The sequence below is a fragment of the Falco naumanni genome, chromosome 13 (assembly GCF_017639655.2).
Source record: "Falco naumanni isolate bFalNau1 chromosome 13, bFalNau1.pat, whole genome shotgun sequence".
NCBI classification, from domain to species: Eukaryota; Metazoa; Chordata; class Aves; order Falconiformes; family Falconidae; genus Falco; species Falco naumanni.
Genome location: NC_054066.1, coordinates 18,204,099 through 18,229,621, shown reverse-complemented (window position 1 = coordinate 18,229,621; position 25,523 = coordinate 18,204,099). Strand labels below are relative to the sequence as shown.

At 54.5% G+C, this 25,523-nt stretch overlaps 2 protein-coding genes across 3 annotated transcripts; both read left to right on the top strand.

The window, feature by feature from the left end:
* Positions 1 to 5,115: 5,115 nt before the first annotated feature.
* Positions 5,116 to 11,131, top strand: PDCD1 (programmed cell death 1). Its single transcript, XM_040613863.1, has 5 exons — positions 5,116 to 5,387; positions 7,281 to 7,610; positions 8,641 to 8,796; positions 9,426 to 9,460; positions 10,274 to 11,131. Exons 1-5 carry the CDS (start codon positions 5,279 to 5,281, stop codon positions 10,490 to 10,492), a joined length of 849 nt encoding a protein of 282 aa, XP_040469797.1. The 5' UTR covers positions 5,116 to 5,278; the 3' UTR covers positions 10,493 to 11,131.
* Positions 11,132 to 20,163: 9,032 nt separating this feature from the next.
* LOC121097096 (receptor-transporting protein 3-like) lies at positions 20,164 to 22,597 on the top strand. Of its 2 annotated transcripts, none has more exons than XM_040613849.1 (2): positions 20,164 to 20,574; positions 21,719 to 22,597. In XM_040613849.1, exons 1-2 carry the CDS (start codon positions 20,429 to 20,431, stop codon positions 22,299 to 22,301), a joined length of 729 nt encoding a protein of 242 aa, XP_040469783.1. In that variant the 5' UTR covers positions 20,164 to 20,428; the 3' UTR covers positions 22,302 to 22,597. The 2 variants fall into 2 exon arrangements, with proteins under 2 accessions (XP_040469783.1, XP_040469784.1); XM_040613850.1 differs by having other exon boundaries at positions 20,417 to 20,518.
* Positions 22,598 to 25,523: the final 2,926 nt, after the last annotated feature.

Below are 25,523 nucleotides of genomic sequence, written 5' to 3'. Positions count from 1 at the left end.
GAACTTCGGCTATTTTCCAGTAAGGCCTAAAACTGTCGCTCCCCTCTCTCATGGAATCAGAGAGTCATAGAGTCGCGTATGTTAGAAAAGACCTTTGAGATCATCAAGTCCAACGTCAACCCAGGACTGCCGCATCCGCCACTAAACCACATCACTAAGCACCGCATCGACGTGTTTTTCAAACACCTCCAGGCACTGTGATTCCACCACCTCCCCTGCCGGCAGCCTGCTCCCATGCTTGAATATCGTCCCCCCTCATCACACCCTTGTGCTCTTTTCCCTGTCCCCAGCTGTTGCCTGTCCCAGGGAAGGCTGGCGATGGATTGTGGGTGACAGCCCCCTCCTGAGAAGCTGACATCCTGCTTCCTCCGCTGTTTATCTCCATGCAGCAATCTCTACCATCGCACTTCCTACGTGCAGCGGGTGACGCTGCCGAGAAAGGTCCCCAGGCCCTTCACCCTGCTTTGAATGGAAACAGTGTGAAGGCTCAGCTGGTGCCGGTGCAGAGCATGCTGCTGCTGGGCACAAGGAGCTGGAGGGGGCCACCATGTGTGGCAGGGCCGGGGGGGTGCCTGGGGTGGGGGCCCTGTGGGCAGGGTGCTGCCTAGAGGTGCACCACAGAGGTGGACACTCAGGGCGTGAGGTTGCAACAGGAGGCAGGAGGTACCTCTGCTGGAGTTTTGCTTGGGATGTATGGATGCATCCCAACTGGTGCTGGGTCCTGCTGCATCCTGCTCTGAGCACAGGTGGGTTGCTGAGACCCTGAGCAGTACCTCCTGATTTGCACGAGCTTTAGCAGCACTGCTCGCTAGAGATGGTCCATTGGAGCCCTTAGTACCGCCAGGCTGGGCGTCGTCTCTGCCCACCAGCAGGAGTGGCACCCCACTGCCGTGCTGAAGGTGGTGGTGGCCCCGTGCTGTACCCGTGCAGCACCTTCGCATCGCAGTTACCATTGCCCTGCCCAGGCCCTGTGGATTCCTGCTTGGTAAAGAAGAAGTTTTGTGCCTCGGGTCCAGCTCCATCCCTCTACTCACTTGCTACTTACTCACCCACTGGGGCCACTGCCTTTCCCTGCAGGGTCCAGTGGCGGTGGCGGTGACGTTTGCAGGGCCTTCCTAATTTCTGAGAATTATCTGAGACTTTCTGAGAAGTGTCTGTGTTTATTTGCAAACACTATTAACCGTTTCCTCTTCTTGCCCCAGACACCTCCTGCCTGGGTCAGGCCTTCAAATGTGAATTCAACCAAACCAACAGGGGAGGGAGCATTGGGAACTTGTGAGTTTCTCTTCCTCAGCATCTTTTTGCAGTAATTTATGTTCTCCACCTCATTTGGGAAGCTTTGCTTTCCCTGGGTTTTGAGAACATTCAGCTCTGGGCTTCAGTCGGCTCCATTTGAGGTGTTCAGTCATCGCTTCCTCCTTCATCTGCCAAATTTTCAGTGCCCTTAAATACCACAGATGTTTTCAAGCCATTTTGGGACTGATCCTCGATCCTTTGAGGTGTCTACTCAAGGTGATAGCTGTGTGACTTGACATTGATGGCTGCAGGGAACTAGGGCTTCATCCAGGTCTCAGCTGTGTTGGTGGAACTCTTGCCGACATGTTGGGCCAGCTTCTTGTTGGGGAAAAAAAGGACATTTGTGGTTCAATGAAGTGGTGTGACATGCTTGCTGAAGTTCCTGTCTCAGTTTTGAAGAACAAACTTTTTCTCCCTTCTCTTTCTCCTTCCCTTTTAGCCCTTCTTTTGCTCTTTTGGTGGCCAAATAGGACCACCCTATCCAATTTGCCATGTTCCAGCTCAGAGAAAGAGAATTCATTTTTTTTAAGCATCAAAAGACCTTCTTCAGGCCTCTGCAGCTAGTCCCAAGATGTACCATCCACCCCATTGGGCTGGAGATTATTTACCAGCATGAGCAGGTAGCCATAGCACAGCTGGGGCCAGACTGTTCTCAGTGCTGGAGAAGCTGGTGCAAGAGCCAGTGGGAGCTGCATTGGTCTGGCAGGGTGCAGGCAGGGCACAGGCGGGGTGCAGGCAGGATGCAAAGCCTGCCTGAAGCCCAGGGGCTGCTGTGGGGCCGGAGCCGGGCTCCTTGGCAATGCCAGCACCTGGGGCACACGCTGGGCTGGGGCACAGCACAGCTGCTCACCTTGCTTTCCCCTGCAGAGGCTTCCTAGCAGCGAGATTGATCTTTTCTTTATTCTTGTAATCCTTTTAAAGTTTGGGGTTTTTTTGCAAAAGGGGAATAAACCCCACCTGTTCCCTTTCTAGCAGTGGAGCAAGCTTTCTATCAGCGTGCTGCTGGAGAGCTCATGGCTTGCCCTCCCCTGTGGTTTCTGCTGCATACTCTGTGGCTCTGTGAGCAGCCTGGCACACAGCCTCATCCTGCACCCCAAGTAGCCTGGAAAGGCGCTGGTGTTGGTGCCAGTCCCCAGCCTGCTGGGGGGTAGTGGGGGACCACTGGGGCATGGGTTTCTGAAGGAACCTGAGCATCCAAAAACATTGGTGTACAGTCTGTATCTAGCCTCTGTTGACTTCTCGTGGACGTGGCAGCCTCCCTGCCCCAGGTATCAACTTATGCCCCATTTCAACTGTGCGTTGGAAAGTTTGAGCAATTTGTGCAATGATTTTAATCAGAGCCTTCTGCTGCTGCGCGGGGCGGGGAGGATGAGCCAGTTTTTCCTGCCGATCCCTGGCTCAGCAAGTCACGATCTTGGTGGTGATACCCATCACATCTTCCGCCTCTAGAAACCAAAACATGTTGCAAGTGCTAAACAAGCCTCCCCACACCTGCCCTGGATGCCTAGTGTCACCATCTGGGGGCACAAAGCCTTGAGGTGGAAAAGCCTCCTTCCTGTAAGCTTCCACATTTTCTGGGGTTCAGCTTTAGTTTATTTAGTTTGTTTTTTGTTTTGGTTTGGTTTTTTTTTTTAAATGGGAATGCAGCAAATTGTGAACAAAGGGGTGATGTCCACTTTGAAGCCCACGTGCACCATTGTCCATGTGTGTGTATGTGCGCCCCTTGCCACCTGGCCAGGCAGCGTGGGAAGGTGACAAGCTGGGGACAACCCTCAGGCTTGCTCTGCTGCCCAGGCAGGGCCAGAAGCTCATGAGAAAGGAGTGACACTACAAGACCAGCAGAAGACTGGAAAAAGAAGACACAGGGCAGGCTGGACTGAGCCACCAACCCAGGGTGAGTAGAGGAATTGCAGAGGAATGAAGGCAGGTTAACGAACATCAATAATATACAGCTGTGGGATGGCTTCAGGGGCCGTGGGTTGGCTGATGTGGATAAGGTGCAGCTGTGGCTGGTTCCTGCTAAGTAGTTAAATAGCTCTAAGGGGAAGGGCAGAGGTTGAGGTAAGACCCAGAAGAAGCCGAGGGAGGAGAGAGTGCCCTGCATGTAGGAGAGGCCCTGGGGGAAGCGGGGGTCCTGGATGAGGAGGGGCTGGCTGGAAAAGGAGCTGGAGAAGGAGGAATCCAGACACAGCAGAGGCAAGAAGCAGGGTGGACTGCTCTGAAGAGGATAAGGAAACAGCATGAACAGTAGATGAACTTTTGAAGCCTTGGGTGGGGGATTAATGGCTGTTTTGGGGCACGGCATGGGCTCTGCTTGTTGAAGTTAACCTGGTATGGGGTGGTAAAAGCCTTGTTGCAGCTGGCTGGTTTTGATAGTTTTTTTTTTAAGGCTCAGAAACTCTTCCTTGGCCATCCTGAATTAGGAGTGATTCCCCTAGCCCACTTGCCTGCTGAGGCCACGTTTGAAAGCGAGAGATAAGCAAGCCCCAACCCTGCAGCTCATTCCTGAAAGCATGGAAAATAATGAAATCATTGTAAGAACTGCATCCTTCACTGTGATTATTAATTTTTCCTGGGCATTTTCCAAAATTGCAGGTCACTGAGGCTGTGTTTGAGAGAAGAGGAGGAGCCAGCCACCAGCATGCTTTCACAACTGGTTATTTCCTATGTGAGTATTAGTCAGTGCGGTGAGTGGGGAAAATTGCCAGCAGAGAAATTAAAACAGTCTGCTACAAAGGTCACCCCAATAACAGCACCCCAGCCCTGGGCTCCTGCCCCTGCTCTCGGCAGATCTGCCTGTGGAGAAACACACCAGAGGAGGCAAAACTCCATCTCCTCCTTTTCCTTCTTTCTTTTCCTTGTTCTCTTCCATCTTCTCCTTTCTCCTTCTCCTCCTCTCCTCTCTTCTCCCTTCCCAGTGGGAGCAACCTGACAGTAGGTGCCCCATGGCTACTCAGACCCTGTCTGGCTGCCCAGTGCCACCTGTCCCCCAACACTCCACTGCCCTGGGCACCTGGTGGTGATACAATGCTGTAGTTGCTTCATGAACCTTTGTTCAAGTGTGTAAAACACCCAGCTTTTAGTTGTAGGTGGGCTATGTCCTTGGGGCCAGCTATTGCTTAGGCTTTGTAGTTCTTGTATGTAGAATTGTTTATTTTGGTCAAGGAATGCTTGAAGTGATAAGGGAGGGTTGGCAACAGAAAAAGCAGGCTGGTTCTGCGGTTTGTGGAGTGTTAAGTTGGGGATATATGCAAGAACTTTGGGGGTTCTGGGAGTCATGGGGCAAACAATGGGAGGAAGAGGAGATAAGGACAATCAAACTGTGGGGGTGACCACCTGGAGGCATAGCTACCCAGATGTAAAAGGACATAACAATATTAATGGAGGTCTGGGAAAGACTTGTACATAGGCAAATAATTGCATTGGGAAATCTAAAGAATGTATAGCTATGTAACATAAAATAGGACCCGTGAAATAGTTGGGCATGCACGTTGGGTGGAGTGATCTCCCACATATCCAGTGCCCCAATAAATAATGCCTGCTTCTTAATGCTAGAGTGGTGGTAAAGAGCTTTATGCCTGTATTTCGGTGGCAGTGGGAGCAACCACGGGTGCCTGGGAGCCCAGGACAGCCCTTTTACTTACGGGCCAGGCTTGGAGCTGAAGATGTTCCCTGTAGTCCCTGGGAGCTTTCCCCAGGATGAGGAGCGGGCTCTGAGGTGCCCATCCCTGGGTGCCTGTGTGGGAGCGCACGGGGAGGGGAAGGGGCCAGGCCGGGCTCAGCTGATCCCTGCGGAGGAAGCCGGGGGCGGGAGGCAGCCCGGGTTTCCCTCTGGGGCAGAGACAGGCACGTTTCATTTCCACCCCAGCCCCTGCTTCGTGCACCAGAGACCGAGCCGCCGCTGCTGGGGAGGAAGCACGGAGCGAGCTGGGGGTGGCACGGCACGGGGCACCTGCCCGGGCAGGGCACCCACTGGCTCGCCATGGCTCAGAGTGCCTTGAAGACAACGTGGGGCAGCATGGAGGTGGCCCTGACTGGCATCTGCGCTGTCCTGCTCTGCTGCGGCCCCGTGCTGGCTGGGTGCCGCCAGGGTAGGTACCAGGGTGGCGTGCTCGCTGGCATGGCCCATGTCATTTGCAGCTGGTGGAAAATGTCTAAGGGCTGGGGGCTTTGTAGTTAAAAATAGCTCTGGCATCAAGAAGGCAGAAAACGCAAAGCTTTTGTGTACATGTGGCTGAAGCAAGGGAAATGAGAGAAGCTCAGGGCAGAAATGGTGCTAAAGGATGGAGAAGGGGACAGGTCCATAGCCCGCAGCGCTGGCACTGGAGCAGTGTTGTGGGCACAGTGGCCTCAGATGGGGTTTGGTGTTGAGCCTCTGGATTTGCCAGTGCCATTCAGGGTCTGGGGTTTTCTGCTCTGGCTCTTACAGCCTCAGGCTGCACCTCCTGGTTTGGACTTGACCCTGATGGAGCCAGGGTCCTGCCTGTGGTTTTGCTTGGGGTGACCCTTGGGGCAGAAGGCGAGGTGGAGGGGAAGGAGTGAGTCTGGGCAGAGCAAGCAAGAGCCCTGAGGCAGCTGTGTCTGCCTTTCCTCCCAGACCGGCTCTTTCTTTGGTGCCTTTGTGTATTTTTGGCACTGAGGATGATCGCAGGGCTGGGTGTCCTTTGGAGCAGGTGTTACTTCTGCTGCTGGGAAGGTATGGGGAAACATACAGACCTAACCTTTTCTTCCAGGAGTTCTCAGAGTGCTCCATTTATTGCTGGCACTGGGTAGGAAGCAAAGCCCAGAGCCTGCCAAATGTTTCCTGTTAAACAGAAGAAACCCAGAGCACTGCAAAAATTACATCTCTCCATGTGGGCACTGTTGCAGCCAGCGCTGCCCATGGGAACTGGGGCACTTCCCTCTCTCCCTCCTTGTGTTCAGTCTCATCCCTCATTTCTCAGCCCAGTCTTCCATCTAATCTTTTATCTTTTCATCTGGGTTCCTTTTCTGGTTGGTGATGATGAGGTCCTGGTCTTACAGCTTCAGGCTAGTGCTGGAGGGACTTTCTAACCCTTGCCTGCAAGCCCTAGGGCTGCTATTGGTGGCGATATCTGAAAAGGGAAGATAAATTTCTTAACAGCAGGGACTTTTCACAGTACTGGCAGTTTGAATTGCTTGGTCAGATAACGCATGTGAAAAATGCTTCTTCCTGCTTTTTATTTCTCTGGAAAAAAAGTTAAAGCAGCAGCTGCCTCATCCTGCTGGATGGGGCTGGCTGAGCTGGGACTTTGTGAGCCTGGCCCTGTCTGCAGCATCTCTGCTGCTGGGTGTGTGTGAACCCACAGGGATCACAGGCAGGGAAATGTGGTGAAGCAGCAGGGCTGCTGCTAAGAGCCGAGAGGGCTTCAGCCATGGCCAACTTCCCTCTGGGCTGGGAGCAGCCTGGCAAACACTGCCAGGACCCCCAGGGTAGGTGCCAGGTGGGGACAGGCAGCTGGAGAGTAACCTGCAGGTCGCTCTGCCCTGTCAGATGGTCTTAGGCTGGAAATGATAAATACTGTGTCCTGGACAGCCCCTGCCCACTCTATGCTCCCAGCATGGAGCAGCCCGCAGGCACGTGATGGGCTGCGCTGTGGAGTGCTGCCCTGGCCCAGGACTCGGATGCTTTAGGGGAAGGATGACTCAGACATCTTGAAATCTATGCTGTATTTTAATAATACAACCCCTAAAGTCAGTTTTCTCCAGTACAGGTGTTCTTGGTTGCTCAGTCCAGAGCACAACTTGCTGTACTGCAACTACTTCATGTTACAGTTACCACCCCTGCAGATTCCCCTCTGGCTGGCAGCAGGGGAGAGACACGGGCTGATGCACCTCCCTGTGATCCAGAGTGATGCTGAGGACTAGTCTTGCATCCCTGGTTCCTGTGTGAGGGGGTATGGCTGTTTCTGAGACCTGTGCCCACTGTAACCTTGTCTGTTTCTTGTTTCCTCTTTCCCAAACAGTGACCTTCTTCCCAGCAGTGTTAACTCGCCCTGCAGGCAGCTCAGCCACCTTCTTCTGCAATATCTCAATGGAGAATGACTCTGGCTCAGAGTACAGCCTCAACTGGTACAAGGAGATGAACCACAGTCAAGGCCAAAAAATTGCTGAGAGCCGGAACAACCACCAGACAAAGACAGAGAAGTATGTGCTCACCAACCACACTCCTGCCTTCAAGATTGAGATCCTGAACCTCCACCAGAATGACTCAGGCTCCTACTACTGTGGACTGATCACGTTCTTTGAACCTGATAAAGTGATGGAGAGCAACCGGTCCCACCTGGTGGTCACAGGTCAGCCTGGGGGCTGAGCTGACTGAGACAGGTCTTTGTTGTCCTCCCATGGTGCTATGGCTTCCAAACACACTGCAGTGCCAGGGCAAAAGGCAGGCAGCACCCTGCTGGGGGAGGACCTGGTGTGGGCCAGAAGAGCACAGCTCTGCCCTTTCCCTGCTCCTTTGCATGCAGGGTTGAGGCCCAGGGACACAAGCTGTCCCCCATCCACACTGCAGCTGGATCTGATCCTGAGGCAGGAGGTCTCCATTCTGCTGGGGCTGTGTCCCCAGTGATGCTGTGGGGAGGAGTGAGCCCTTACCCATGGATGGAGGCAGGAGACGAATGCAGGGAGCTGCTTTCACTCACAGATGGGGGCAGGAGACCAGCACAGGGAGCCATGTTCACCCCTGAACTACTCCACTGGGGACAGGGATTGTGTTTGGGGTGACAGCTAGGGCTCAGACCCCTTGAACAGCCAGTGTTGGTGTAGATACTGTGGCTGTAAAACCATATCCTGGGAGGGTCTCGTAGCCCTATGGTGTGGGGGACTGAGATATCACAACAAGATCTACGATGGCCTTGCTTGACAGCACTGGGGGCTTTGCAGAGCTGAAGGAAAAGGAAAAACACTGCAGAAGTCACTGTCTTTCACAACATCTCTTCCCGATGTGAGCTGATGCTGTGCTGGCCCCAGGATGTGGAAGCTGTGAGGAGGCTTGGGGAAGCCACGTCCTCCATGGGGTCATGCTGCAGCACTGTGCCTGTGGGTGCAGAGTGGTGCCCCAGCCCCCTGCACCCCAGCTCTGTGGTGTGGGATCATCCTCACCACCTGCAATGGGAAAGAATGGGACATAACCAAAATGTTCCCTGTTTCAGCCCAAATTCAGGGCTCCTAGAGGGATGATGGGGCTGGGGCAGCTTGTCTGAGACTGAGCCCTTTCTGGGGACAGCCCCCATGTTCTCCTGTTGCCTTTCACAAGGACTATAGAGGCCATTTTACATTCCTGACCTGCTGTTTTGTTCCCCCTTTTTTCCATGGCTATTGCAGCAGCCCCTGAGAATACAAATGCTACTGATGAGCCTGAGATGGAGGAAGGCAACCCCCCAGACCACATCAAGGCTGTGCTCCTGGGCATCCTGCTGCTGGCTGGGGTGGTTGTGCTGCTGATGTTCGGCTACCTCACAGTCACATACAGGAGAGGAGGTATGATTACCTGCAGGGGCTGTGCTAGGCTGAGAGGCTGGGGTCTGCCAGGGGACCTGGTGGGTGATGCACATCCAGGAAACCCAGCTGGGACCTGGGGGCAGCTAGATACCTGCAGCTCCCTGGGGTACATGGGCTGGTTCAGCATGCTGAACTCAGCTGTGGCATGTCCCCATGGGACAGATATCTCCATGCTTAGGGGAGAAGGGTGCTTTGGGACCTGCTTACCCTTTGTGGAGCCCCCAAACCACATGCTGTGGCTCTGTACTGCTTGTTAGTGTAGTGAGTCCCTCCCATGCACCTTGCCTGGGCACCTTCAGAGCACCTCATCGCCTTCGTGCCACAGTACTGGTCATGGCCTCAGCCATGCCATGGGTACCCAGGTGGGCTCTCTGAGGGGACCCCCTGAGGAATTGCATCCCACTAATCCCAATTAAACCCTAGACTGTGGGGTGGTTGACTTGTCCTTGTAATGCTCAGGGTGTTAGAACTTGACTGGAGAAGGAGGAAGCATGGTGCAATGGTTGTGGTGTCCAGTGCTCTCCTAGGATGTGGAGGCTGGGTCAGCCCCAGCCACCCACGTGGTTGTGGCATGCAAGTATCTTCTAACCAAATGTGTTACTTTGCAGATGTGCAGAAACCACCAAGTGAAAACATGCCAGCGGTGAGTTTTCAGTCTCTGACACCCTGCTGTACTGCAGGGGAGCATTGTGGCATTGTTGGGGTGCGGAAGGTGCAGGGCCTTCCTTTATCAGCCCTTCACAAGCTGCTCGCTTCTCCTGTCTTGTCTGATGTGCTTGATCTTTTCTGCTCAGCTGCAACAGTTTTTCTGCACCTGCCACAGCCCCATCACAAAATCAAAAAAGCTGCCTGAGCTAGGATGGGGTCTCTCTAGTCCAGCCCTTGCTCAAAGCGGGGTTATCTTTGACAGTGGGTTGTGTTGCTGCAGAAAATGGGAGGAAACGTTCTCCCAACATATTAAACTAAAATTTATTTTGCTGCAGCTAGTGCCTGTTTCCTCTCTTGCTTTTGCTAGGCACCACTTGGAGGAGTCTGGCTCCATCTTCTCTCCAGCTCTATTAGGTACCTGAAGGCACTGAGTAGGTCCCCCTTTGCTGTTCACTCTCTGGGCTGAGCAAACTTGGCTCCAGGCTCTCCTTGCACACACTGTGCAATCAGAGCCCAATGGAGAGGTGGGAGAAGCACTCCTAGCACAACTGCCTTCCACGCCTGGGCAGGCAGGGAGCCCAGCCTGCCTGCAGAGGCAGAGGGCTGAGACCCACATGGCTTTGGCAGTGACAAGGCTCATGGTCTGGTTTCTCTGGGCAAATGCTATCCCAGGCCTGTGAGTCCTTCTGCTTTGTATCACTCTTGCCCTCCTGGGATCTTTCAGCTTACTTGCTGTAAAAAGGGAGCTTGTGCTGGGGATGGTGGGTACCTCCAGATGATGAATCAACCTGATGGGGTTTCCTTGCAGAAGGAAGAGAAGCCCCCTGTGGTGTCTGTGTCCACTGTGGACTATGGTGTGCTGGAGTTTCAGTGGGACCAGTGCAGCCAGCTGCCCCCCGAGACCCAGCTGGCTGACCAGACTGAATATGCCACCATTGTCTTCCCAGAGGAGAAACCTGTCACACCAGAGCGGGGAAAGAAACACCAGAATGAGAGGACTTGGCAGCTGCAGTCACAGCCCTGCTGAGGGCTGGGGTCTCTCCCCACTGGGGACTGCAGGCATGGACAGACTGCCATGGCCCCTTGCCTGCACCACAGTTTGGAGTTAAGAAAAATCCATTTTGCCAGGACTAGAGTGACAGAGGCACTGCTGCTGGAGTTGCTATTGCACAGTCCTGCCCATGGTAGAATCACAGCTGTGGGGTGGGTACCACGGGATGAGGAAGATCCCCACTGGACTCTGTGTGCTGCATCTTCCTCAGGGCAGGGAAGATTGGGTAGGACAGAGCAGCAATGCCAGTAAGTCTGTCCCAAAGGTGATTTACATGATACCTCAGTTTTCTACCTCCACTTGGGGATCTCGGTAGTGTCTACGCTGTCTCCCTCACCCAGGTCTGACCCAACTGGTAAAGCATGACCGTGGGAGAAAACACCAGAGGCTGGCCCTGGAGTGTGTCCTGGGAGATGCTGCTGATGGCTTCTCCTCACCCGGAGCAGAGACTGCCTTATGTACAGCTATTTAAAGAAGCCCTTGGGAAGTGGGTGGCTGGTTTTCTTCCTGTCTCCAGGTACTTTCCTTCCCCTGCAAGAGGAGAAGCCTACCCCTGTGGCCCTCTCTTCACAGGTGGGAGATGGATCTGGTCATAGGGGTGAATAAAGAGTTTCATATCTGGGGAGTTTGACTTGTGATGGCAAATGCGTGGGCAGGCAAATAACGGCTCTTGGCAGTGCGCAGGCAAGAGCTGGGAGGCGGCAGCATCTGTTGTGGTTCCTGGGCCTCTGTGTGATACACAAGCCATTCTGCTGTGAAGCTGCTGTTAATAGAGAAGCCACTGCTCTTCTTCCTCTCGCCCCTGTCTGAGCTGGTCACCCCGGTGCAGCAGCAAACCAAGTCTCCCCTTATCAGGTTTATCTCGGGGTGGTTGCCCAGCCCACTGGGAATGAACATCCCTGCTGTGCTAGGAGCCTGGCTGACATGAGCTGTGCCAAACAACTGTACAGTGCTCTATGAAGCTTTCTGGCTCCAAACTTCCATTCTCTCTCTTGAAAGTGGTGCTGGGGCTGTGCTACCTGCCAGAAACCAGAATGGAAAGGAGCGACAATGGCATCAGAGGGGAGAAGCCCTGTGAAGGAGTGGCTTTGGAGGCATCTGAGACCTGCTGGGAGACCATGAAACCCAGTGGAATTGGAGGAGAGTCACTAGCATCTCATGCTTCAGTGCCGCTGTCAGCAGGTTTCTTTTTCCCTTGCCCCCAGTAAAACTAGTGCAGCCTTGTGGGAGCCAGCCCAGGTGCTGGGGGAAGGGGTGAGGCATGCCACATGCCACAGTTTGTCCCCTGTGGGGGGGTGAAAGGTCCTTAAGAAACCTGCAGAGGAGACCAGGTGGGATGAACATCCGTCTGGTATGGCTTTCACCCTTCCTCAGGGCAGGACAGTGGCTGTGGTGACCCTGCTGTTACCAGTGCTGCTGAAGGCTCCTGGTAGTCACCATGGGCAGTGCCCTGTCTCCCACAACATTCACTGATGCCAATGCACAGCTCAGCCCATTGGGGCTTTTTGCAAGCAGCAGCCCTGCTCCTTGCCCTGGTGGCTCCAGCAGAGACCACCTGTGGCTGGCTGGGCTTGGCTCTCCTGGAAAGCCAAGGCAGGAGTCAGCCACAGTGGGCAAGAAGCAGGAGCTCAGTCAGCAGTTTTGCTTTTGGCTTTCCTGTCAGATGCGATGCCGGTGAGAGGGTGGGCCCTGCTTCGAGTTTTCCACCCTGCCTCTTGGGCAGCGGAGGTGCCAGGTCTTCAGCCCTTCCTGCACACCCTGGCTGCAGCCATGGCTCCTCCAGAAGCAGTCGGAGCTGGATGCTTTCCCCTTTTGAAGGATGGTGGTCTGCAGCCATCTGGAGGCTCCCAAGCCATCTGGTGGGTCAGGGGTGTAGCAAAAGCATCTCCTGTTGCCATTTGAGGTGGGAGAACATCCAGCCCATGGCAGTGACTGTGCCCTGCTGGCCCCCCAGCAGCCTGGCTGCAGTCCTGCCCTGTGCAGGGAGCAAGGTTAGGGCCCGGGGATGCATGGGGTGAGTGGTGGGGATGCTCCAGGCTGCCAGGCACCATCTCCCATCCCTGTTTGGAGGGCAGGGTGCCCAGCACTGGCAGAGACCTGAGTGGCCCAACTCCTGTGCTGGGCATGGCACTGGCAGTGCTGACCAGAGCAGAAACAGGGCTGGGGTGAGCTCTGGGTGCAGTGCAGGTTTCAAGCTCCCAGCTGAGCATTCCCAAACCAAGTAGTGCCCTGAGATAGGTGTCAGCACCCCCACCCCACCCCCCCAGCATTCTGCTTGGGGGTGGGGACCTGAGTGTGTTCATGTGAAAGAGCTGATCTGTCTTTCCATTCAAGCCAGGAGAGCAGCCACCCGTGGTTCTTACTTTCCCTCCAGTCTGGTGATAGTGACTCAGTTTTCCGGGAGTCACTGCACAGATTTTGGAGGAAGCTGTTTTACCTCCCATCCTGAGAAGTCCCCAGTTTTGGCTTTCCCAGCTCCACCATCCCACATCCCTCCTTCCCCTGCCCCTCTCTCCATATCACACCCCTCCTGATTTTGCTCACCACTGCACCCGTACCAGCTGGCAGGTTTATGACCCTTTTCTCTGCTCCGAATAAAGCAGAGACATCAGCAAACTCATTTCCACCTATGATGCTAAGGTTTGCGTCAGGTTTTCGGGGGGTGGGAGGGGGTGGGTGCTGAGCTAACACCCTCGAGCCCTTTGGCTTTCCCTGCTTGCACCAAGAAGAGGCTTGGCTGCGATGGCTCTGGTATGGTTTTGGGGTACACCCTTTTCTGCCACAGCTACTTTGTTGGTACTGAAGGGGTGTGGGTGGCAGGGTTTCGGTGGTCTCTGGTTTAGGCTGTGGAGAGCAGGTTTACTGCAGAGTGGTTAGACAGACCCTACCTGGTTTTTGATCTTGCTTTCTGAGGCATCACAGCTGCTGAGGCTAACCCTCATGCCTCAGAACCACTGGCCACAGCCAGAAAAAGAAAAGGGCTCCAGCTGGGTCATCAGCATCCCATTTTGGGAAAGGTGAGGCTTACAGCAGTGCATGTAAGTAGTGCAGTGGGAGAATAGGGTCCTATAAAATTAAATAGCTTGTGGACCTGACTCTTCTAGGCTTTCAGGATGTGCCTGGAAAAGACTCCTGAAAGGCCAGAGACGACAGGGTGTAGGTTTGGGTCTGCCCAACTAATTCCTACCAGCATCGTGTTGCAAGTGATGGAGGATGCTCCCGACAGCTCCTTCCCCCATGTTTTGTGCTCAGAAGTGCAGTGCACAGCAGCCAAACTAGGGGGAGGTCCAAGTTTTTTCCTTGTATCGTCCCAGAGCAAGCATCACCAGCCTGGCCACGCACACTCATGTGCATGAACGCACAAATGTGCACACGAGTCCCCAGTGAGCACACCCCCAGATTCACACAGCTACTGGGTGCCAAATACAAGCGCATCCCTGCAGACATACAGCCCCCCATCCCCAGCCACCCCATCTGTGTACTGCAGCTCCTGCTATGCCAGGACGCAGCTGCAGCAGAGGGGGTGGCTGCAGGCATCGAAACTGCTGCATTTCCTGTGCACTCTGGTCTGGCAGTTAGAGCAACCGCTTCCGACGGCGGACACCCAGTGCTCCCCTGAAGAGCTGCTGCCACCACTGTCAGTGTGAAAATGCCTTGTCATCTCCCTGGGACCTCACGCCAGCCGAGACGTCTGGAAAACAGAGCTCAGCCCCAGCCCTACACTGGGGTCTTGCTGATAAGGAGTGGCCAGATCCTGCTGGGAGACCTCAGAGAGCTGGGACCAGTCCCTGTCTGCATCTGCAGGAAGCTGGATGCGTGACTTCAGCATGCTTGAGCTACACCCAAACAAGCAAAATCCCATCACAGATGCTTGAAAGTCAGCCTGGCTCTTTATACGCCCCAGCCTTGAATAAAGGTGATTTGGAACATGTGAGCAAGCATCCCTTAAAGAAACTGAGACAAGAAACTGGGTCTCAAGAAAACTGGACAGGGAGATGAAGATGGAGAGGAAGTCTCCTGCTGCTTGCAGCATCATCTTTGAGGAGAGCCATGCCATGGAGCAGCAAAGCACCATTCCTGCAAAACAGGACGCGCAGATGCCAGGGGGGAGAAGGGATGGTCAGGATGTGTGGCATTAAGGTCACTTACAAGCGAGCACTGTCCTGGTCACTGGGAGGTCTCAGAGCTGTGTCTGGACTGGGGGGAGGTTGGGCTGGAGGTGCTGCAGTGGCAGTTGTGGGTTATTTGGCCCATGGGTTAATGGGGTGATCTATGAATGGTACTGGTCTGTTGGGCACTACGGTGTGGGAGCATTCCTATGGCCTTGACTTACTGGGAAAGTGGCTGCTGATCCTGGAAGAGACAGGCTGGGGTGAGCTGGTGGGTCCATGGTTGGTGGGAGGGATGGGCTGCTAGGCAGTTTGCCTGGACACCAGCCATGGCTGGCTTGCACAGCTCTGGTGTGTCCTGAGGGGTCCAGGCCCACAGCATCTCCTCCGTCCTGTCCCACCTCCTTGCCCTGCTGCTCACCAAGCCTGCTGTAGGCTTGCAGAATGTCTGCGTTTCCGCCTACTGCCCTCATTTTGCTTTCTCTAGTTTTGCTTTGAGGTGGCTCCAGGGTTTCTCCTTCTTGCTCTTCCTCTCTTTAGTGGGATGTGCTGCTCGAGGAGGGTGCCGGCAGGCCAGAACCTGGCATTTGGGGGCTCAGAGGGCCAGGCAGGAGCCCTGGACCTGCCTGCTCCACTGCCCCCAAGACCGAACACACCACCCATAGCACCAGGGCAGAGCCTTGTCAAAGGGGGCTGAGCTGTCTCCTTACGCCTGGAGGGACCATCACGAGGCCCACCAGACAACAGGGAGCCCAAACCCGTGTGGGGTGGTACCTGCCCACATCTTCACATTCACCTTCTCCCTTAAATCTCTCCTTACTGCTCAGCATCCCTCTCCATCCCAGAAGTCCAGGGCAATGGGGCAATGTCCCATCTCTACAGTGCAGCTTGGGCATATCCCTGTTTCCAGAGGACCTGATCCCCCCTGCCTCAAATCTGCCCTGGGAAAGGTGAACCTTTCTACTCCAAGGGCTCAACTATGAAGACAGTCCAGCCTGGAAGGGAATGTTCCATTGCTTGTCCCTAGAGGAGGTGGCTTTCACTGAGATGGGGTGACAACCACTCACCATCAACAGCGTCAAGGCTGGAGGGAGACAGGGATGCAGAGAACTGGTGTGGAGCTCTGTCCCAGGAGGATATTGATGCCAAATTCACCATCTGCTTCAAGGAAGGGGGGAAAAAGAGGATCCAGGAAACTCTAGCTGAGTCAGCCTGCCTCTGTACCCAGAAAACCACTGGAACAAATTAGTAAGGCTACTAAGCAGTAAACACCGAGAGGGCAGCACTGGGGCTGAGAACACAGATTTAGCAGGAACATGTTGTGTCAAACCAACCTCATTTTCTCTTCATTAGGGTGACAGGCTGGGTACCGCAGGGAAAGTGGGAGCGATGCTATCTTTGTGCTGCCTCACATGACATTCTCGTAAGCAAATTAGGGAAATGGGAAATTCTGTCACTGTGGGTGGATGGCTACCCAAGAAGCTATATCCCATGAGCCGTTATCAATAGCTGGTGATGACAGACACATCAAATGGGTTTTCTGGGGAAGCATGGCTCAAATGAAGGCAATATGCTATTGAGGGAAGGTGGAGGGACTGTCTGGGAGGAGGGTTAGAAATCAAATTCACCTGGAGAAAGGAGCAAAAATGCCCTGATAGAATGACTGATGGAAAAGAATTGGGTGTGTTTAGTGCAGGAAAAGATGAGGGAGATCTTCATAGTGGGAAAAAAGCCCTGGTATGAAGCGAGCAGTGAAGCACAGAAGTGTTTAGGGTTATGTCCTGTTGCTCACATGGCAGTCCATCTGTCTTGCAAGCCCACATCTGTCAAGCATGCCCACAGACACAGCGTCCCCACTGCTCTGTGGTCCTGCCTGGGGACTGGGGTTGAATGTCCCTTTCTGCCCCTCCTGGGGACTGCTGGCAGGATGGAGCCACCTGGGTATGGGGTGATCCCAAAGAAAAGGGATGGCTGTCCCAGCAGAGGTGGGGCACAAGTGGGACAAGCAGGGTCCTCATGGGTAGTGTGGGCACTTTGTCCTTGTGCGGAGTGAGGGTGGGGGGTGGGGGCGGGGAGGCTGACACACAGTGAGAGATGGAGAGGAGAGAGAACTTCAGGAAACCTTCCTCCTCTTGCCTGGGCGGCTCACCCGGAGGTGGGAGCTGAATTAAAAAATACTTCCAGACTGTGAAAGTGGCAGGGAAATTACCCCCCAGCCTAAACCTTGTGTTTGCCTCCTTTACACATCCTGCAGAGGAGCCATGACCAGCATGCTGGGATGGAAAGGACTGGCAGGGGCTGGCCCTGGCAGGGGCTGGCCAGCCCAGTGGGGCTGTGCTGGGGCCAAGACAGGGCTCATTCCCAGTCCCTGCTGAGGCCAGGCTGTGGGGGGACCTGTGGGAGCAGCTTCTGTTTCCAGGTTGGTGCAAGGTGCTTGGGCAGTGCCAGGAGGTGTGAGTGAAGTGGAACAGGACGTCAAAGAAGTTTCAGCTCTGTGGGTGGATCTGGGAAAGTCCCTTTAGTAAAAGCAAGTCAAAGGCTTTAATAGAGGGACCAGCGCCGGGCTCTGTCTCAGAGATGACTGTGAGGGCTCGGCACACAGCGAGTTGTGATTTGAGTGGTGTTGCCATGATGTCATGGGGGACTGGTTTCCATCACAGCTGGGTTTTGGAGGCAGGGCCCTGTCCCCATGCCGGGGGTGCTGCCAGACCCCCCTCCCCCAGCAGTGTGCCTGAGGGGCACCGTTTTTCCCCCTGGGGCAGGCAGCGTGGGGAGCATCCCTCTGCCCCATGTCAGCAGCCTTGGGGAGGAACTGCTGGGCTGAAACCACAGATCCCTCAGAGGAAGTGATTGGTTTTTTTGGGTGAATATGAGAGTTCCAGCAGAAAGGGATGCCACCCTGGGGGGCTCCTCCTCCTCAGAATAGCTTGAGGTGTTTAACATGGCATGGCTGCCCTTAAAGGAAAGGGGAGATGCCAAAACTTTTAGGTTTTCCCTGCATTTAACCCCCCAAGGGTAAATCTCAGCCCCTAACACAGAGGGTTCCAAGGGGACAGGAAGATGTTGCAGGGTGGATGGCCCCATCTCAGTCACCCTGCTGTTTGTTGGTGGCTCCCCATGCCTTGCTGGGTCACAGTGCTGCCAGGCACTGCATGGTGCTGGCTGTGAGGCCAGGCCTGCTCCTGCTTAGCTCCCACTTTCTGCGCTGGGAAATCTGTAGTCCTGGCGATCCCTCTGTGTCAGGATGCACGAAAGGGTCTTCTGTAGTGCTGGGGGCCCCATGCTCTGGGAAAGGGGTGAGAGGGGTCCAGGGAGATCTGCTGCTCCCTCTCTTCCTCCTCATGCACCAGAACTGAGCCAGGGATGCCCCCTGATCCCCACCTGTAAGCATCAGAAACATTGGTGGGATGATGTCTCCTTCACCATCCTGCTCGTAGGTTGCTGCCCCAGCCCAAGTGGGACCCCATGACCCCGTGGCAGGGCTCTTGGGAAGGGGGTGACTCACGTCCTATGCACAGGTTAGGGCTTTGCTAGCTCTCCATAAGGATCCTGAAGACCTTGGCTTGGCTCTCTGCTTCCAGGAAACCTCCTTTCCTTCCTTCTAGCCCTGCTACAGATCATAGCATCAAGGCATAATTAGGAGTGGAATGACCTCAAAGCTGGGAAGAACCTCAGAGCTGAACACAGACACTGCCCTGGGACCTTGTCACCTCCATCCACTCTTGCGGGGCAGCACATGTTGTGAAAGTGTTGGATTTTCCCTTCCAGCAGCCAAAATCAGAGGCTCCCTGCCAACCTGTGGTTACTGGGACTTATCTACGTCACTTGCATCCCTTTTGGGATCTAAAGAATGAGCCTGATATGGTGGTGCCTCTCAAGATCACACAACCACTGTCATCTGCTGCTGGCAGCCACCGTGCCAGGAGAGCTGCCATGGGTCATACTTTATTTGAAGCCAATGTGAAGTATTTTAAGCCTGATTCCTAGACACTTCTGCTCTTTTTTTAAACAGAGGTCTGCCCTACTGCAGGCTTTAGTATATCTTTGCATTAAACCCTCCCTGCTTCTGGGAACCAGAGTGCTGCTCTGGGTACTCAACATGAGGACCTGCCATAACTTTTTGTGGTGGTTTCACCCCCAGCACCCACCTGGCACATTTTCTCCAAGGCTAGGCATTTTGGGGAGTTTTGTGCCTTCTCTGTGAATGGCATGATCTCCTCTGAAAGCTTCATGCTGGATGAGATGGTTTTATAAAATCATAGAATCATGGAATAGTTTGGGTTGAAAGGGACTTTTAAAGGTCATCTAGTCCAGCCCCCCTGCCATGATCAGGGCCATCTTCAACTAGATCAAGTTGCTCAGAGCCCCATCCAACCTGACCTTGAATGTTTCCAGAGGTGGGGCACCTACCACCTCTCTGGGCAACCTGTTCCAGTGTTTCACCACCCTCATAATAAAAAGTTTCTTCCTTATATCTTAGTCTAAATCTCTTTTAGTTTAAAACCATTACCCCTTGTCCTATCACTACAGACCCTGCTGAAAAGTTTGTCCCCATCTTTCTTGTAAGTCCCCTTTAAGAACTGAAAGGCTGCTATAAGGTCTCCCCAGAGCCTTCTTTTCTCCAGGCTGAACAGCCCCAGCTCTCGCAGCCTTTCCTCATAGGTGTTCCATCTCTCTGACCATTTTTGTGGCCCTCCTCTGCACCCACTCCAACAGGTCCATGTCTTTCCTGCACTGAGGGCTCCAGAATGAACACAGTACTGTAGGTGGGGTCTCACCAGAGCAGAGCAGAGGGGGAGAATCACCTCCCTCGAGCACGCTTCTTTTGATGCAGCCCAGGATACAGCTGGCCTTCTGGGCTGGGAATGCATATTGCTGCTCATGTCCAGCTCTTCATCCATCAGTGCCCCCGAGTCCTTCTCTGCAGGGCTGCTCTCAATTTCCATGGCAAGCTGAGCTTGCCTTACCAAGCTGCAGATCTTCCTTCAACTCAAGACCAGTTATCATTTGGCATCTTATCTAACCTGCTTCCTGCCCTGCATCACTCTCCATGGAGGGTACTGGGGGACCTGCACAGCCGGAGGGGGCTGAGCTGGGGGGAAGAGGGCTGCAGGCAGCGCTGGCCCCGCTGTTTATATCTTTCCTGGGTGCTCTCAGCTCAGAGCACACATCGTCTCTTTCAGTTTTACATGCGGCGCTGTCCTCCCTGACTTTCCACCTTGCGGTTTCATGTCAGGCCTTTTTTTTGCTTGAGTTGGCTGAAAGTAGTTAAAAACAGCCCGTGCTTGGTGGCAGCAATTGAGAGAGATAAGGCTACCTGGGGCTTTATCAGCTGCTGAGTCCTGTGTTTTTGGTGGGGTTTTGCTTCCGTTACTCTTACACTCAGCATAACCTCTGCCACTTCGCCCCCACTGCCGTGGCAGTGACGGGCACTGGAAGCCAGGCAAGGGCGTTTGTTTCCAACCTCTTAGCCTATGGACAGAGCAGCATCATGAGAGCATGGCTTCAGCAGGCTTGGGGGCTCATGCATGGAGCTTGGGGAAACCCACTTAGTCCTTGCTTTGCGGGACATTTCACCTGGCCAGGACCTGGTGCAGCACCAGCAGAACCTGTTGCCACAGGGATCGGAATGGGGCGGTGCTGTTCATGCGGGAACAAAGGTTCCCCTTTCCAAGCACGAAGGCGTTGTGCAAAGAGGAAAAGTTCAGGGAAAAGCCAATTGCACACGTGTATTAGCACTCAGAAGCTGCAAGCCTGACCTGCAAGCTTGGTCACTGCCTCTTCCCCAGCTCCAGGTGGAACCATGAAGACCTGGCAGGACATTTTTGCAGCAAAGATTGCAGATTTTCACTTAAAAGAGCCATGGACTCTTCAAGAGGATGATACCCTGCAGGTGCATGCCCTCAAGCCTGGCTGGAAGGAGTTTGTGCAACGCCGTGCTCCTGGGAGGTAGGGGACTGCTGGCTCAGTCCCTGTCAGGAACAGGACAGGGGACAGTGGGCTGCCACGTGGACCTTTCCCTTTCTCAAAGTTTGCTTGTAGGAAATAGCTTTTGACATGAAAGGGGCGGTTTGGAGGTGGGTGAGGCTGGGAGGGGTTTTCCCATTTTGTTCCAAGCTTGGTGGGTTATTGCCAAACTAGAAAAACCCCATGATAATTGGAGGGGAGGGAAGTGCTGCAGCTCCAAAGGGCAGCTGGTATTTGGCCAGAATTTCTCCATGTTGGTGTCAAGGTGCAAACTGCTCCTCCAGCAAGCAGGAGCAGTTATATTGCACTAGAGCCAAATCCTCTGGGTTTGCAGCCAGAGGATGAGAGGAGAGCTGCTGTCTGCTGGGACAAGGGGCAATGCCTTAGCAGTGCCTGCATCTGCACCAGGCTGAGGGATCCTGGGGCAGAGAGAGGCTGTGGCTCGGCATTGATGGTGAGAGGCCCCCTCCCTACAATTTCCACTGCGGGCAGGACCCTGAGCATTGACCAGACACCCTGCCTGGGTGGCGGCAAATGGACACCTTGGCTGTCAGCCGCCACCCGCCCCTGGCCCACCCCCTCCCACCCCCCCCACCCCCACCCCCCAATTGTGCAAGATGAAGAGTGATGGGTTACACACCTTTCAACTTCTCAAGACTTCTCCTCACCTGCCCTGCAGCCTCCACCCACACCTTCCTTTTATTTTTCTTCTTTTTTTGACTTCCCCGGCTTGGGGCTTGATTTTGGCTTTCCGCTGAGCTGTGATAAGCCAGCATGGGTGAGGGGCTAGAGCCCCAGATAGACCTCGGGCCTGATGCTTCCCATCACAAGGACCCTTGCTCCTAGCAGTGGGTCTGGGATGCACTGGGAAAGGGGACCAGGGTGGTCTCAACAGGCAGCCTGTCTCCTAAAATCTTTAATGCTGGTACCATCCCTGAGCTCCCATCTGTGTTGAATTCCCCAGACTGGCGTCATGCTGCTAATGGGAGGACAGTTTGGTGTAAAGCTTGCATGAGTGAAGTTAATCCATCAGCCTTGGCTGCCCTGGTCCTTACTGACTGTGTGGGAAGACACTGGCTCAGAACAGGGAGCCTAGGATGAGCTGATCTCTTCTGTGCCCTGGCAGGTTTCAGTGCTCCCAGTGCTTTCATGAGTGGTCTTCAGCCAAAGTGCACATCCTGTTCCACATGTGCCGGTGCCAGGGCTGGGGCACGGTGTTGATGCGGATCTTTCGCCAGGCATGCAGGCGGTGTCCCAACCCCCGGCTGCACGAGCCCGAATTCAGCCTGGAGCCTGTGGAAATGCTTCTGCACAACCTGGTGCTAAAGATCCTCGAGTACTTCTACCACGTTCCCATCCAGCCCTCTGACCTCCTGGAAGTCATGGTGGATGTCGCGGTGGCGGGGCCACACGACAGCACCCACTGTGAGGGCTGCCAGCTTGGCGTTTGCAGCAAGTCATGGCCAGCTCCAGCGTCAGATGCCCGGGAGCCTCTGATGGGTGCAAGCAAGGCCAAGACACATCGCACCCCAAAATGCCAGGGCACGAGACCCGATGCAACCCCAAGCCACCGTCCCTCTCCAAGCCACCATCCCTCTCCCTTTAATAACAGTTTCCCCTGGAAACGTTGCTGCTGCTGCATCGGCAGCTCTTTGTTCTGTGTTTTGGCAGTGCTCTTCTTCATCCTGCTTTATTTCACCTTTAAGTAATGGGAGCTGGGGATCACAAAGAGGAACTGGGGTGATGGCTAGGGGAGCTGATGGAGTGACTGGAAAATTGGGTACCCAAGATCAGCCCTTGCTCATGGCATGGCAGGGCTTCCCTGGCTCCTGGGGGCATGGGGATACATCGGGGTACCTCAGCCAGGTACCTCATCCCACAGCCTTGGGGAGCCTGGTGGGTCTGATGGTTTCTTACAGGACATATTCTTCATGAGGATGACCCTCAGCTTCCCCATGCAAAGTATGAGTGTACTTGCAAGAATAAAACAAGCCCTTTCTTCTCAGCCCAAGGATGCATTTGTGCTATTTAATTTCTCCAAAACCTTTTCTAGGTATGTGTGTACAGCTCAGAGGGAATCTGGGGGCTGGCTGTATCGACCACCTGGGCTCAGCTTCCAGGGACGCACATGCCCATTCTCCCCTGCCTTTGGCCTTGAGGGGACTGGGCACCCAAAGCAGCTGAGGGGCACCCAGAGCTGGAGGTTTGCAGCAAAGTTACCAGGAGCTGGCGGACACTGGCACTGCCTCCTATGAGCTGTGTACAGCAGCGTCTGCCCTGCAGCTAGGTTGAAAAAATCAAAATAACACGAAAACGCTGTGTGATCCAGGGGCTATGTGGATTTTGTTTCTTAAGTGCTCTGTCCTGCTTATCCCACCGATTCTCCCCCTTCCCCAGTGCCTTCCCTTCCCGCAGCCTCTGCAGGCCGGCCCGTGGAGCCAGCAGGTGGAGCTGTGAGATCTCTGGCACTGCACCGGGAAGTACTGGGACCAGTGACCCACCACCACTTGGATGGGCCAGCATTCCCCAGATGGGGGATGCCCTCCTCCCCATCCCTGTGCCCAGCTGTTTCCCCGTAGTGTGGCCCTCCCAAACCACATCCTGCATGGATACCGTCCTGGTCGGTGGGTGAACTGGTGTCTCACTGCGATTTTCCAATCCCAGAGCACTAGAGAAGCACACATGATGCAAAGCAAGGGGCCTCACACCCCTCCTGGTCCCCAGCTCTGCTGGGGTGACAGTGGTGCCATGGCAGCAGGGCTGGGGACCAGCGTGGTGCCATCATCAGGGACTTCCCCAGGAAGGAGAGCGAGCATGACCTGACCCCTTGGAGTGAATACCAATGATGTCCTGAGCATTTTTGGCAGGGGAATGGTGGCTGAGGGAGTGCTTGAGACCCAAAGAGTCTTGTATCTGAATGGATCTGTCTTTCTGGAGGAGGTGTCTCCTTGCTTGGGGCAGCCAGGGCTGCGTGGCTCTGCTGGGGAGGAGGAGGCTGATCCTGCAGCCTGGACCAACTTCCCTCCCTGCCTGCAGCTCTCCCCGTGCTGGGAGCAGCCTGCCCTCTCCCTGCCGGCGTTAAGTCATGAAGCAAAGACATGGCCAAATTTCTTGCTGCCAACACCCGTAGCCCTCTTCTTCCCATGCTGAGGTTTTCCCAGCCCCAGTCATCACGTCTGGCTGTCTGCAGCCTCCTCAGCCACCCAGCTGCTGAGGGGGAACTCCCTCCCTCTGCCTGGGAAGCCAGCTCTGGTGGAGACCACATCCCTGCAGGGGTCTTTATTTTCTTGGTTGGGCTTCTCTGCTCTTTTACATGGGCAGAGCCATCCCTTGCTCCCCTGCAATACCATCTGCACCCATGGCCTTAAACGCATACACCGCTTTTTTCCCTGGTCCCCTCCCTATGGCTGCTGGCCTGTATCCTTGTGCTGTGCATGCATGTACCCTCCATCATGCAGCCCCTTCGTCCCCTCCCCATTACTCAGAAGCACCCGTACATACATGGGCTTCTCAACCATGGCCTCATTTTTGGGGTCCTTCCAGGATACTCCTCCTCAACATGCAGTTGTGCCCATCTTCCACTTGTTTCTTAGCAAACTGCCCTCAAAGTGCTGCTTTTCCTGGTTCTTGGCACTTTTGGAGCCCACAGCAAGACCTTCCAGCTCAGCTCAACCCCTAGAGATGGTAAGCAGTGGCCAGACCCCCAGCTGGTATGGGGACAGCAAGACCATCCCAGGGAAGATGGCTGAGGGATGAAGGATGCTCTCTCTCCCTAAGGCTCCTGGTCAGGTCCTGGCTGTCCCTCTGGTCTCTCTGAGGTTGTGCTCTGCTGCAGCCAGCTCTCAGCTCATGCCTGACACTCATGCGCAGCCAGGGAAGGGCAAATCTTACCCAGGGACATTTTGCTGGCCTTTCACTGCAGCCAGACTGATAAATTGCTGTCTCTGCGCCTGTCTTCCTGGAGAGAAGCTCTCACCACTCTGGCAGGTTGTGAGGTGCCAGAAAATGCAAAGCCTGCTGTGGCTGCTCTCGCTTTTCTCCTCTGCTGCTTGTTCCCAGCCCTCCCTGCAGCCAGCTGCAGCGGCTGTGGGGCACAAGGGCTTGGCACTAGCAACACCTCGGCTTGGTGAGCAGGAGGCGAGGGCTGGGTTGTGTCAGGGATTTCCCGGCAGAACTACTGATGGGAGGCAGAGGAGAGTCTGTATTTATCTATTATAGAGCAGCAATATTTTTTAACTTGCCCAGGAGCTTTCTAGGCTCAGATCCTGCAGATGATGGTTTAATGCTCGGGGGACCATGCCTTGGTTTTGCTTTTTCTCTCTCCTCTCTTTCATCCCTCTGATGCCTCTGGACTTGTTAGCAGACCCGTGAATGAGTGAGCCAGACCCACTGCCCTCCTTCTTGCTGTCAGCCCGGAGGAGCCCAGCACTGTTATTTCAGTTCTGTGCCGCTGGAAAATAGGGATCAATAAGCCAGCTCTCAGCCCTGGATCCAGGCACATGGTAGGAAATGGTGCCCATGATGTTAAGCTGTCTCCAAAGACTGGATTTTCACAGCCTGTGATGCAGAGAAGAGATGCCCAGCAGAGCTGTGTCCCTGCCTCTCCCATCTTGCTGCAGAGCCTCTGCTGTGAAGACACGCTCTCTCAGTCCAACAGCTAGCAGGGACAGGCTGATTTTTCACCCCTTTTAAAGCAAAAGTCACATACCTGTTATTTTTCCTGCATGCCAACTGAGCCCAGATTTAATTGCTATTCTCAGCACAGAGGTTGCTGCACTCTCCTGCCACCGCCCCTGTCTTCAGTGATGTGCTAAGGCTATAAATAATTGAAAGGCAAGATCTCATCTGTTGCCATTTTTCGTAATTTTTATTCACAGCTGGTCAGGGTCTGTCTCAGCCCATGAGGCTGTGTGGGCCACGGCTGAGCAGCC